Here is a 14,100-nt window from a genome sequence, read left to right on the forward strand (position 1 = left end):
GATACAGCTTTAACCCATAAAGACCCAAACATCCACTGTCTACTCAAACCATCTCCTGATCTAAACTGTTTAATACCTGTTGATCCATTAATCCTATCAATACATGTCAATAATTGGCGTAAAATACAGTTTGTCATCTTTTCATGGTCATCACATATGACCCATTTGGACGTGCAGAGGCTCTGTAGTTACCATGGAAACACCGTCATCTTCTACAACATTGATTCACCAGTAAAACCCAAGGAGTTGGATCAGTGAAAATGATTTGAGACACTTGTTTTTATGTTCAGTTATTGATATATTTGCTGAAGGAGACACTTTTTCTTCAGTTTTCTCAATTTCTGATTTAAAAACACTCAACTTTAATCTGAGCTTTTTATGAACATCACGATTAGTAAATTAAATATGATAAAAATATCGGATTTTTGCTGAAAAATACACAAAATACTTCATATAAATAGGATAATATTACAATAAATGGAGATAAATGACTTAAGAAAGGTTAAATATGGAAATAAATGAATTTGGAAACTGCCACAAAAGTTACCATGGAAACACTGTCATCTTCTCCAACATTGATTCACCAGTAAAACCCATGGAGTTGGATCGATGACAGTGGATGGACACACTGGGTTTATGTTAGTCACTTTTTCTTCAGTTTTTTCTGTTTTTAATAAAATAACCCTCAACTTTAATCTAAACTTTTATGAATATGTACATATTCAGAAAATCAAACATAGGAAAATACACGATTTACACTAAAAAAAACTGCAAAAAAAAAAAGATAATATTACAATAAATGGTGATAAATCACATAAGAAAGGTCAAATATACTGAGAAAAATTCATTTGGGAACTGACATAAGTCACATTGGGTCTTTATGGGTTAAACCAAACAGTATAAAGACATTAAAGCCAGACAAAGCATAATCCACGATGACAGTAGTGGTATTCAGGGTCGATCACACATCTTAATGCATATCATTTAAAAGCAATCAATGAGGGCCAACCGGGGCCAGAAATAGATATACATTATAATATCGCAACCCGTCCCTGACTTCCTGTGGGAAATCAACAATCTTCGTATTTCACTTGAGTTTCTGTAAAAAAAACGGGCAATATTTGCATCAGCTCTGCAACAAATGATGTACGATGACAGTGTTGATTCATAAATGTCTTGAAGTATTTGAATAAAACCGTTAAAAAGCCCAAAACACTTTCTGTGGTTTTAGTAGAAACGGTACAAGCAGTAAGGAGATTAATCACATTTCTTCTGTAATCAAAGTTCCCACTTTTCAGCTTATGATTGGATAATTTCTGACACATTAAATCCCAGTGGCAGTTAACTTGGTTTGAGGCCCACTCTGTTATTTCATCCTCTATCCTGTCCTCATCTGGCTTATCTCTCCCCTCCCTGTCACCTCTCGTCTAAATCCTCTCCACCTCTGCGATGGGCTTTTCTGGGCTCCTCCCTGCTCATCCCATTAGAGGAGGCTTATAGAGTATATCTGGGGAGCAGCTCACCACTGCAAGAGAGGCACTTTCTGATCACACATGAGGTAATAGGCAGGGGTTAAGGTCAGAAACCACATCTGAAAAATCTCTTTCTTCTTTTCGCTTAATTCACAAGAGAGCTGAACTTTTTTATCCAAACTCTGACTGCAGACAAACAGACGATGGCCTCTGCTGACCTCTCCGCTGCACACTGTCACATAACACATTCTATGTAAGTCTGTTCCGGCTCAAATAATGAGGAAGAAGGGCAGGAGATCTGCAGGTGTAAAGTCCAGCATGGGCACGGACATCTAAACCATTTTCACAGAATTACAGCTGGATTCTTTTTCACTGCACTGCAAATTATATGGTTCTTACCATGATAAAAAAAAAACAAAAAAAAAAAAAAAAAAAACTTAGATTTAGAAGGGTTTGATAATGTATCTTGTTTTAAGGGTACATTTCTTATTTTAACCCATAAAGACCCAGTGCTACTTTTGTGGTAGTTCCCAAATGTATTTTTCTATGGAGAGAACTCTGTGGTAACACTTTACTTGAAGGTCTAGTTTATAATACATCAAGTGCACATTCATAAGACATTATAATGCATTTATAATGCATTATAAAAGTCATTACAACAGTTTATGATCATGTACAACAACTTATGCCAAGATTAATAAACTATTCTAAGTGTAGGCCTAATGTATTATAAATTCAGCTTTCATTATGTTTTATACATCCACACCAAAGCAGTGAGAAGGAATTTATTTTTTTTAGGTGGGGGACTTTGGTTAGGTTTAGTCACTGGTCCCTATACCCATCTATTTTAGGGATTTCATATTTATTAAAAAAAAAAAAAAAAAAAGTATGTGTTTGAATTAAAGATTTAGAGCTGCCACTTTATTTTTTATTTATGTGCAAAGCAACATGTAACACTTGTATTTCCTGTCTCTGTTCTTTTAATGTTTTGTTTTAGCAAAATAAAGAGTTATTCAGAACACTTGGATGAATAATTTTGGACTTACACTTTACTCAGATCCAGCAGATACTGCTCATATGTCATCAGACTTGTGTTCTACTATCATCAGTCCTCCTGTAACTTATTATTGATGTTTCTAAGGCATTCTTCAGTTTCAGAAACTCCATGTCACAGCAGTTCTCTGTGTGTTTATAAGTGTCTACAGTTCTGATGGTTAGAATGTGTTCTGTAAGCCAGGACTGGAGATTCTTCCTTCAAACACTGTTGTCACTTTGGTGTGGATGTATGAAACATGATGAAAGCTGAATTTATAATACATTAGGCCTACACTTAGAATACTTTATTAGCCTTGGTGTAAGTTGTTGTACATGATCATAAACTGTTGTAATGACTTTTCTAATGCATTATAAATGCATTAGAATGTCTTATGAATGTGCGCTTAATGCATTATAAACTAGACCTTCAAGTAAAGTGTTACCAAATTGGTTTCTTTATTCATCAATCAAAAAGAATGGATTTGCAATTAAAAAGAATAGATCTGCAACCAAAAACGAGATTTGAGAGCAAAAGAGTAAGTGGCAAGCAAAAAAAAAAAAAAAAGGTCATTTTGCTTATGAATCAGTCCTCTTTGCTTGTGAGTTAAAACTTTTGCTTGAGACTTCAAAAGTTTTGCTTGCGAATTTAACTGCACTTAATGGGCGTGGCCTACGCCGATGGATGTGAGAACAGTTTCTATTGGTGCGTTTGACCTGGTTCCAGCGCCGGCTCCAGCTTCTGCCTTAAACCCACTTCTCTGCTGTGTTTATGTTCCTGGGAGGTTACTTGATAGTCTGCTGCTCTGTGAAATTGAAATGTGTCCCATAAGTAATGATTTACAGCTGGGACCCGGTCCGTGGTGAGCTGGGACCCGGTCCGAGGTGAGCTGGGACCCGGTCCGTGGTGAGCTGGGACCCGGTCCGAGGTGAGCTGGGACCCGGTCCGAGGTGAGCTGGGACCCGGTCCGTGGTGAGCTGGGACCCGGTCCGAGGTGAGCTGGGACCCGGTCCGTGGTGAGCTTTTTTGGTTGCAGATCTATTTTTTTTCATTGCAAATCCATTCTTTTTGATTAATGAATAAAGAAACACATTTCTCTCCATATTTTTCTTGCGATTTTAACTTTTCGTAAGAGCTTTATCACCATTTATTCTAATATTATCCTCTGTATTGTGCTGTTTTTCAGTGAAAATCAGGTGTTTTACCACATTTAATTCACTGATCATGTAGAACGCTGAAGAAAAAGTGTCTTTTTCAGCAAATATATCAATAACTGAACATAATCCCAGCGTCTCCATTAGGGATGGGAATCAAGAACCGGTTCTTTTTGAGCACCAGTTCCCAGTAGCTCGATTCCTTGAAATCGTTTGCCTGTCTGCTTAACAATTCTGCTTACCAATTCCACCTTCATTGTGCATGCATGATGATGTCACACGTACGCTGCACTGTTTTGGTCAGAACTTAGCCGACATGGCGTTGAGGCAGAAACGCTCCAAAAAGATGACACCAGGTCCATTTGTAACACTGGCAAAGCTTCCATTTCTTCAAAAGGAGGAAATCCCTCCAATCTGCTCAAACATTTGTCCACAGCATGTGATTCATTTACAGGAATGTCACATATTTGGTACGCTACTTATCGACACTTGTGAATGTAGTGGCAGAGTGAACACCAGGCTGGTTGCAGTGTGTGCAACAAACTTCCTGCGCCCTCAAATAAAAGTTCTTGAAGGTAGGGGAAAGGAAATGAGGTGCACAACAACAGGAGACATAGAAGAGTTAGTAAAGAGACTTTACTGTACCCCCCCCCCCGAACCGGGTCATCTGTCACTATTATTTGTGCAAACTGTATATGTTATAATTTCTGTGCAGAGATGGAAATATAAAAGACAGTTGATACAAACACACCCGTTTGTACTCTTTTATTCCCTCACCCAGTGAGAATCAATAAGAAAATCGATAAGGAATCGGATCGATAAGCAAAATCGACAATGGAATCGGAATTGTTAAATTCTTATCGATTCCCATCCCTAGTCTCCATCCACTGTCATTGATCCAACTCCATGGGTTTTACTGGTGAATCACTGTTGTAGAAGATGACGGTGTTTCCACGGTAACTACGGAGCCTCTGAACGTCCAAATGGGTCATATCTGATGACCATGAAAAGATGAAGAACTGTATTTTACACCAGTTACTGACATGTATTGATAGAATTAATAGATCTAATAAATGATGATAAATCCCTTAAAAAAGGTGAATTCTAGACCAAAGTTTTTTTGGGAACCACCACTAAAGTAGCACTGGGTCTTTATGGGTTAAGGTTAGATGATGCACATAATGATTAAGGAAAAGTAAATAAAACAAGTAAAATTACATGATGAAAGTGTTTACTTTACCAGAGTTTCCTTAAAAATGTGAATAACATGAACAACCTGAAATGTCTGCAGACAAATAAGTGCATTTTTCCAATATTATGCTTCAGTTTATCATTTACGCATGTATATTACAACTTACAGAACACAGTGGATCTACAAATACACAAAACATTTAATAACAGGCAGTATATTGTTAAAATTACACTTATTTCTCTTCAGATATTTCATGTTGTTCATGTTGTTCATATTTGTTCAAGTTATTCACATTTTTTGTAAAAGGCTAGTTTAATTTTCATGTAATTTTTACTTTTTTGCACTGAAACAAAGAAAAATTGGTGGTTTTCATTATTTGTAGGTTATTAAATTACTGGTCTGATCCACTTTAGATCACATTGGTCTGATTGTGGAACCTGAGTTAAAATTATTTTGACACCATTGATTGTTAATATCTTCAGTGTAATTTTTGCATTTTACAGATTCATCCCATGGGTGGGATTGAACCCCTCGGTGGCCCGTATGTTTGTTTACATTTTTTGTGAGACTTTTGTGACATAGTAAAGACTTTAGAGCAGAGGTACGAGACAGTAACAGCTCACCACATCTTTCCAGACTGGGAGTTAAGGACCCATCCACAGACGAGTGTTCAATGACTCACACACAAGGGGGAAAAAAATAGGCACTTTCTTTGTTTAAGTGTGATTTTGCCGCTGAAACGTCAACCCCGGTAACTGATAATGCCAGAAACATGAGTGTAGCAGAGGAAGCACAGATGTCCCCTCACATCAGGTGTTTTGCTCATACTTCATATCTGGTCTCACAGAAAGCCTTTTGAGTAGACACTGCTGCAAAAGTTGCGAGGTAGAGTAAGGAGAGTGGTTGGATTTTTTTTTTTTTTTTTTTTTGCATCACAACATAAGGGGAGCTGGAATCCTGGGGGAGAAACAGTAGCAGCTGGCATTGCCTTCCCACAAGCTCTTTCAAGATGTGTCCACCCGTTGGGACAGTTCCTATGATATGCTACAATGTTTTTCTTGGAACAGCATCCTGTATATTTTGCCATATTCATGTGAAGAGAGCTCAGAAAAAGGGGAAGAGGTGAAAACTGAAGACTAAGGGTACTTTCACACTGTGTACTCGAGTCTGTATCCGAGTACGTTTGACCCCAAAGTCTACTTAATTTTATTAACGTGAATGCAAACATTCCGTGTGCGAGTACCATACCTGAGTCCAGCTGAGAAGGTAGTCCTGGGCAGAGTTGAAGGAGCGTACTTATTGTCATTGCTTCAGATACAATAAAAAAACACCAGAAATCTGTGCACAGCCTTAAAAGACACACAATAAAACTGAACAAAACGGCTTGTAAAGGTTAAAGTCACTCTTTAAAGAAGAAAAATCAGGTGTTAAGTACAACAGGAGGTCCCATGAAATTCTACCACTTTGGTTTATAGAAGCTGTTCTTTCTTTAAAACCTTAGTTTCTAATGTTGTACTACTTCCCATATATCCAGGGTGCGATTTGTTCGGGGTTTTTACCTCTTGGTTTTTTTACTCTGGCATTTACTCAGCTGAATGAATTTCATCCTTGGGGCCGGGGGGGGCAGTGGTTCTGTCAATGCTTAGAAACCAATTGAAATAACAGGCAGGAAATTAGGAAATTGGTACGCTCAATTATGAAACCTCAAACGTCTGCAGACAGTGTACCCGACTCTGTGGGAGCCTTAACTTTCACCTGAATCGACCTGTTGGCAAATGTCCTCGTGCACATAAATACATTGTATACCTTACCTGTGTCTCTCTGTGTATATCAGTGTCTCTCTCTCTGTGTCTGGAAGTGACATTTTTTGACCCGCCTCAGCTACGCCCATGGGTAACCCACTGATCCATGCATCACTAGTACGAATGTACACCAGGAGCCAATGGACATGTTCAACTGCATCTTGATTAGGTTTTATGTTCCGTTTTGCAGTCTGATCGAGTTGCCCGTTGGCCATAAATCCTCTACCATGTTGGCATGGTTCTGAAAGTTAATTAGACCATCTTCCACATCGCAGGTGTGACCGTCGCAGAAAATTAAAGGTTTCATGTATTTTATAGTTTGCATTAAAGATGAATGCTCAACTGTTCAACAAGTAATAGGACCTACCGTTAACGTAAAAAAGAGTTAGTCCTGTTGATTTTGTTTTTCATGACAAAAAAAAAACATCCTACCCTCTGTTTGTTTTTTTTTTGACAAATTGCACCCTGCGTGTGTGTGTGTGTGTGTGTGTGTATGTATATATATATATATATATATATATATATATATATATGTATCATCTTAATACAGAGACTGAGAACGTGTATATGTGGTTGTTATAACTTTACTAAACCAACAATCCTAATGTTGGCCTAGGACTATTTTACTGTGTATCAACTGAAGCAGCAGCCCTGCAAAATAATGTAATCCCACCAGAAATACAATCTGATTACCTTTGCTAGGAGGTATTGTGATCACTTTGCTTTATGTGTTTGTTTGTTTGTGTGTTTGTTTGTTTGTTTGTGTGTTTGTTTGTTTGCAACTTTACTGGAAAACTATTCCAACCATCTTAATCAAATCTTCCCCACAGATAGGCATAGGCCCTGGGACCAACCCATTAAATTTTGGTCCCAGTAGGCCAAACTTCAAGGTCACAGCAAGGTCATAACATCTACAATTTTCCTATCTGTCATCATTGAGCAATTTTCGAAAATTCAAAAAAAATTCAAAAGGACTCTGATCCACCCATAGCTTGTTTGACTACAGTTTTTCTGCTGTATGGAAAAACCTTGAAACTGTTTAATTTAAACAGAAATAGTCGATCCACACATGTGTTTATTCATTCACTCATTAAAAACAAAATGAATTATTTCTTTAAATTCTCACTATTGCTCCATTAGAACATGTTGTTGTCTGTAGTCGATGTTTTATTTCTTTGCTACTGTTGCACACTGACAGTATGCACAACACTGAACTACACTGCAAACTGTTTACCGACAGACTAAAGTGCCTTTGACCACACTGTGCACTGTTTGTCAGGTAATCCAGTGTTTGAGTTTGCTGTAAATGGTAAACATTGGTATGATTCTTTGTCTTAGCTGCATTTGTTTTTATTGATTGTTACTAGGAAGTAGAAGATACAGGCGCCCAATGGAGACAGCTCCAGCTCAGAAACACTGTTAATACTGATACTATTAACAGAAACCCAGACCTAGACAAGTGTAACCCAGGTCTCCTAAGTGCAATTTCGGAAATTATTTATTATTATATAATTTCCAAAATGAATGAAAAATGCAAAGGAACTGGAACTGTCACTGTGTTTATTTATTTAATTTTTTGCGTGTACCTGCACTACCGGAGTAGCCGGACGTTGTCATGGTATTGTGAGATTAGAGCGTCAATCAGAGCAGGACTGAGGCATACAAAGGAAGTAGCAGCAACAGGTAGAGGAAGTAAGAGAGGGATGGCAGTAGTGTAAGCTGTGGCGTGGACAGCAAACACCGAGTAGGAGAGCTGGTAAATACCCACCTGTTTAACCGCTTATCTTCGCCACATTTATGCTCTCGGCCAGTTGAGTGTACAGATGTGTTTTCCACTACAGTTATAGAGGTCCACTGAGGACAAAAGGAGAGGGAAAAGGAAGGAGAAGTGAACCGAACTCCCGAAATGGTGAGTTGCATTGTTAGGATGAGCCAAACGATGTGTTATCTTATACAATGTGAGGTCGAAGCAAATGAAGATGAATACAAATATGCAGAAGTTCAGGGGAAACTGTCGAGGGTCACGGAAACAAAAGCAGTATTATCAGGTAATTATTTCACATGATGGCCCTCCTTGTAAAAAGTTTTTTAAAAAATGCAGCAACAGACCAGCTGTTTGGAGAATTCGTCGAAGTGAAAGGGTCAGCGAGATACTCTCAGGAGTGGGTTAGTGAAGAAGTCATGAGTTATAGAGAGTGGAATCTTTTGCCCTGAATGTTGAACCACTACAGCGGTGGAGAGCACAGGTGGACCTATCACTGCTCACGTCTCTTAGAAAAAAGTACCTCTGTATACCAGCCAGCAACCAGAAAGAGTCTTCAGCACTGCAGGAGATAGTATTTCTGCACAAAGAAGTGTACTCTGACAATATCTATATCATAATACTGGAAGGTCTCAGAGCGTCTGTGTGTGTATCTGTACAGTTCTGAGAAATTGAAACGTTTTTAACTGGCCAATTTGGTGCCTACAGCTGAGGAACAGTCCCGTCTCTACAGTAAATATCTCTGCAAGTTGATAGGACCAATATTTCTGGAGCTATTAGTCAGTTTGGAATACAACTGCCTTACAATCCCGGAAGCGCAGTACCACGCTGAATGATGGGAAATGAAGTTAAAAACAGGAACGCCGCCTTTACTCCCACAGTCTCAACATATTGGTGTTAACATGGGGGCCTGCAGCCGGCGTTAAGGTGGGGGGGGGCATGATAAATTGATGGGACCCAGCAATTCTGGGGGGTCCATACAGCAATGGTGTGGGCCCGGAGAGTTTCACTTTCACTTTGCACAGCTCCGCTACCCCCCCTATCCCAGACAATCACAGACCACAACCCCCCCCACACATCTACAATACATATACAGGGGTTGGACAAAATAATGGAAACACCTTCACCTCAAGATGATAATGCCCCAATCCATACAGCTAGAATTGTTAAAGAATGGCATGAGGAACATTCTAATGAAGTTGAACATCTCGTATGGCCGGCACAGTCCCCAGACCTCAACATTATTGAGCATTTATGGTCAGTTTTAGAGATTCAAGTAAGACGTCGATTTCCACCGCCATCGTCTCTAAAAGAGTTGGAGGGTATTCTAACTGAAGAATGGCTTCAAATTCCTTTGGAAACAATTCACAAGTTGTATGAATCAATACCTCGGAGAACTGAGGCTGTAATTGCCGCAAAAGGCGGACCTACACCATATTAAATTATATTTTGTCGATGTTTTAAGGTGTTTCCATTATTTTGTCCAACCCCTGTAGTTCCCCATGGGTCACATACTAGTCATACTATACTTCACATTATTGTAAGTTGGAAAGCACACATGACTTAATGTTCTTTCACAAAACACCAACTAAATGCAACTGATGATGTAATTCACAGGTGATAAACATGCGGCCCGGGGGAAAAAAACGGCCCGCCAAAGGGTCCAATCCGCCCCCTTGGATGAATTTGTGAAATGCAAAAAATTATAATGAAGATATTAACAATCAAGGACGTGAAATTTCAATCTGAAGTGGGTCAGACCAGTAAAATACTATCATAACAACTTCTAAACAATGAAAAATGCAAACTTTTGTCTTTTTTTTTTAGGTGTAGAAAAAGTAAAATTACACAAAAATGTTTATATTTACACACTATCCTTTTACAAAAATGAACACACTATCCTTTTACAAATATGAACAATATGAAATTTCATAACAGACGTATGTAGAATTTTACCAATATTCTGCCTGTTACTAAATATTTTGTGTATTTGTAAATCTACTGTGATCTGTAAGTTGTGATGCACATGTATAAATGATAAACTAAAGTGTAATATTTGTAAAATTGCACTTATTTTTCTTAAGAATTTTCAGGTTCATATTTTTTCATGTTATGTTCAAGTAGAGTTTGTAGATGTAAACATTTTCGTTAGAGAATTTTACTTTTTTCACTCAAAAACACAGAGAAAACTTTGGTGTCAACAGTATTTATAAGTTCTTAACCTATTATTTATATTATTTTATTGGTCCGGCCCACTTTAGATTGTATTAGGCTGAATGTGGAACTGAACTAAAATGAGTTTGACACCTCTGATGTAATTGGTGTTTCAGTGTTCTTGGCATGTTTATGCTAGTCATAGAACAGTCAAACTAATGGTGCATCTGTTAGGTAGGTGGCAGAATGGGGCTTCATTCATTCAGTTTCCGAAACTAATAAACCTTTAACCCCTCAGACCACTGCTGTATGTTTTGCCCTCCATTACACCGGTATTGCAAGAACAAGGTCTATTTTATCAACACGTTTTGAAATGTTTTCTATTCAGCAAACAGTTAAATTTTAATGAATATTTAACCCTTTCATGCATGAATTATGAGAACTTTATTCAAGATTTTTTTTCCTGTGTGTTTTTATTCCTCTTTAGGCATTAAAAAAACAATGTGATTGAACATTTTTTTATGAACTTATTTTTCATGGAGTTACAAAAATATCCACTCAGCTGGAAACCATGTTTTTGAAGCAAAGAAACATGCATTTACTGACTGAAACGATGAAATGCATTTTTTAATGCTGCTAATGTGATGTTTCCTCACATTTTTTAACATACTGTAATGCTAGTTTTTACTCACTCAGATAATATGCAACCAAAAAAAACAACTTTTTGTTAAAAAAAAAACCAAACAAACAGCAAACATGTTAATTACAGTCTAACAACAATTAGCAGGTCATTTACACTCAACTATTTTACTGCAGATCAGGTTTATCAAGAACAGGAAAGTTACAGTAATGCTATGAATTACAGTGTATGAGATGATGCATAAGTGTCAAAGCACAGTATTGGAAATCTCTCTGACGGGACATTTTAGACAGTTTGACAGATTAGTGTTGCTAAATGACCCACATTTTTACTTTTAAATTCATTTTTGCTTTAGTTGGACCATAAGGGATTATCCAAAACAAGGAGCTACTTTATATTGAAATAAATGTTGGAATGGCAGTCAATTAAAGTTCGCTCTCTGATGGGACATGACTGTGTTTTGACCAATAAGTGTCCACTGTGTTGGCTGATACACAAGTAAAACAACAAAATCCAAGAATATACTAAAGGACAGTTATAGAATAGCTGTCCGCTGTAGTGACCTTTATGCATGAAAGGGTTAAAATAAATCATATATTCAGAATGCTCACCACAGACACGTCAGGGGTTAAAGGGTTACCTGAACAAAAAAAACAGGCATCTACAGCCAGTCATTTATCAAAATACATGGGTTTTATTGGTGAATCAATGTTCCAGACAGAAGATGATGCTGTTTCCATGTTTACTTCAGAGCCTCTAAACATCCAAAATGGTCATATCTGATACTGCTGAGAAGCTGAGAAGTTGCATTTAACCTGAATTATTTATATGTATTGATAGAATTAGTGGTTCAGTGGTTTATTAAAGGTTTTAGATAAGTGGATGGTTTTGGTTGCCGTGGGCTGTTTAGGTCTTTGTGGATGAACACTGATAACAACAGCGGGTATCCTTAAGTAGCCCTGACTCTAAAAAATAAGAAAATCATTTTTGAAAAACAGCATTTAACTATGATTTTTTTGATCGTATCTGACATTTGGAGTTAATTAAATGTATGATTATACTTCTTCACCCCCTAAGAACAATTGCAAATGAGGCTTGATGTTTCAGTTTGTGCTACTTCCTGTTTATTTTTCAGATAACCCTCGTATGATGACTCACGTCCCCATCACTATCCAAGTCCTGGATGTCAATGACAACATACCATCCATCTCTGGAGGCAACAATGCTGTCATAGCGTGTGAAAGCACCAAAATTGGACAGGTAGGTTTTTAACCCTTAAAGACCCAGGGCTGCTTTTGTGGCAGTTCCCAAGTAATATTTTTCTTAGTATTTAACCTTTCTTAAAGGAAGGATGTTTTGTTTTTTTAAATGGAATTATGCATTTTAGAATATTTCCCTGAGGTCTACATAAACTGTAAATGTTATGCATTAATTCAACTCCACAGGTCCATTTTCAACCCTATTTCTGAATAATGACACCAGAAAGGTCGTTTTGAGCGCTGGCCCTTTAAATGTACATGCCCCACCCCCTTCCAGGTTATTGGCTGTGCTTTCTGTCCAGTTCAGCCACTTGAGTTAATTAATACAACCAACAACTGAACATTTGAGGTAATCAGCTCAAAGTTTGGACATATTTTCAGTTTTTACTACAACTGCTGCTGCTGACAAACAATTATGTCGTACTCGGAGAAATGTTCATCGGAAGTCTTGACCTTATATATGCAAATGTTGTGACGTAACAAATTAACCTTTAGGGGTCTGAGCCTATTTTGGCTGTTTTTGAGTATTTTTGATTTTGCCTTTATATACTGTATACAGAAATGTTTACTATACCCATGTTTGGTATCTTTTTTTTTTTTCAGAACAACTTCATCTATCTCATCGGTCTATTATTTTTTCACTTTAACCTATTTTATCAACACAAAAGGACAAAAAATATACAATCTGATTTGAAAAATGTATATAATTTATTGCATACATATCACAAAGAGGCTTAACGAACCTTTTCAAAGACTTTAAAAGTGAATATTGGTTCCAAATATTAGGTATATAAAATCAAAATTGTACTAAATTAAAACTATACTCAAATATTTGACATAAAAGCAGATCTTTACATATGTGTTTCCTCTGGTTTTGCCTTTATGAATATAAAGATAGCTTTGCAACACCTGGAGGGTTCAAATTCAAACTTTATGAACTATTAGGGTCCAAATACACAAATAAATGAACCAAAGACTAAGAAAAGTGGCTTTTGCAAAATATGACCCCTGTTAGTGATTTATCACCATTTATTATAATATTATCCTCTGTATTTTCGCAGTTTTTCTGTGAAAATCTTGTATTTTCCTATATTTAATGAACAGATTATATACTTTAATCATCATTCTGATATTACATTTAAGGGTTATTATATCAAAAACAGAGAAAACTGAAGAAAAAGTGACTTTCCCAGTAAAATATATCATTAACTGAATGTAAGGACAAGCATCTCCGACAACTGTCATTTATTGAAGTACATGGGTTTTACTGTTGAATCAATGTTGTAGAAGATGATGGTGTTTCTATGGTAACTACGGAGCCTGTGAACGTCCAAATGGGTCATATCTGATGACCATGAAAAGATGACAGACTGTATTTTACAACAATTATTTACATGCATTGATAGGATTAATGGATCAACAGGTATTAAACAGTTTACCTCAGTAGATGGTTGGAGTCACCAGTGGTTGTTTAGGTCTTTGTAGGTTAATGCTCTAGCCCAAAAGTGCCAATATGCAAATTAAGAACTTTTTTTTATAGTCTTATGATTACAGCTGGTGTCATACACTAATATCATCAAAATACTACGCCTACATACACACCCTAAACCCTCAGATTGTCTCTCTGACATA

At 37.2% G+C, this 14,100-nt stretch overlaps 1 protein-coding gene across 1 annotated transcript in view; it reads left to right on the forward strand.

Annotated features, from left to right (window-relative positions):
- The window catches only part of LOC115437552 (cadherin-18-like), a 263,744-nt gene that overhangs the window by 197,625 nt on the left and 52,019 nt on the right, over window positions 1-14,100 (forward strand). The window contains exon 7 of the mRNA XM_030160788.1: window positions 12,345-12,469. Coding sequence (XP_030016648.1) covers window positions 12,345-12,469 — 125 coding nt within the window. The remainder of the gene's footprint in view (window positions 1-12,344; window positions 12,470-14,100) is intronic.

The sequence above is a fragment of the Sphaeramia orbicularis genome, chromosome 17 (genome assembly GCF_902148855.1).
Source record: "Sphaeramia orbicularis chromosome 17, fSphaOr1.1, whole genome shotgun sequence".
Lineage (NCBI taxonomy): Eukaryota > Metazoa > Chordata > Actinopteri > Kurtiformes > Apogonidae > Sphaeramia > Sphaeramia orbicularis.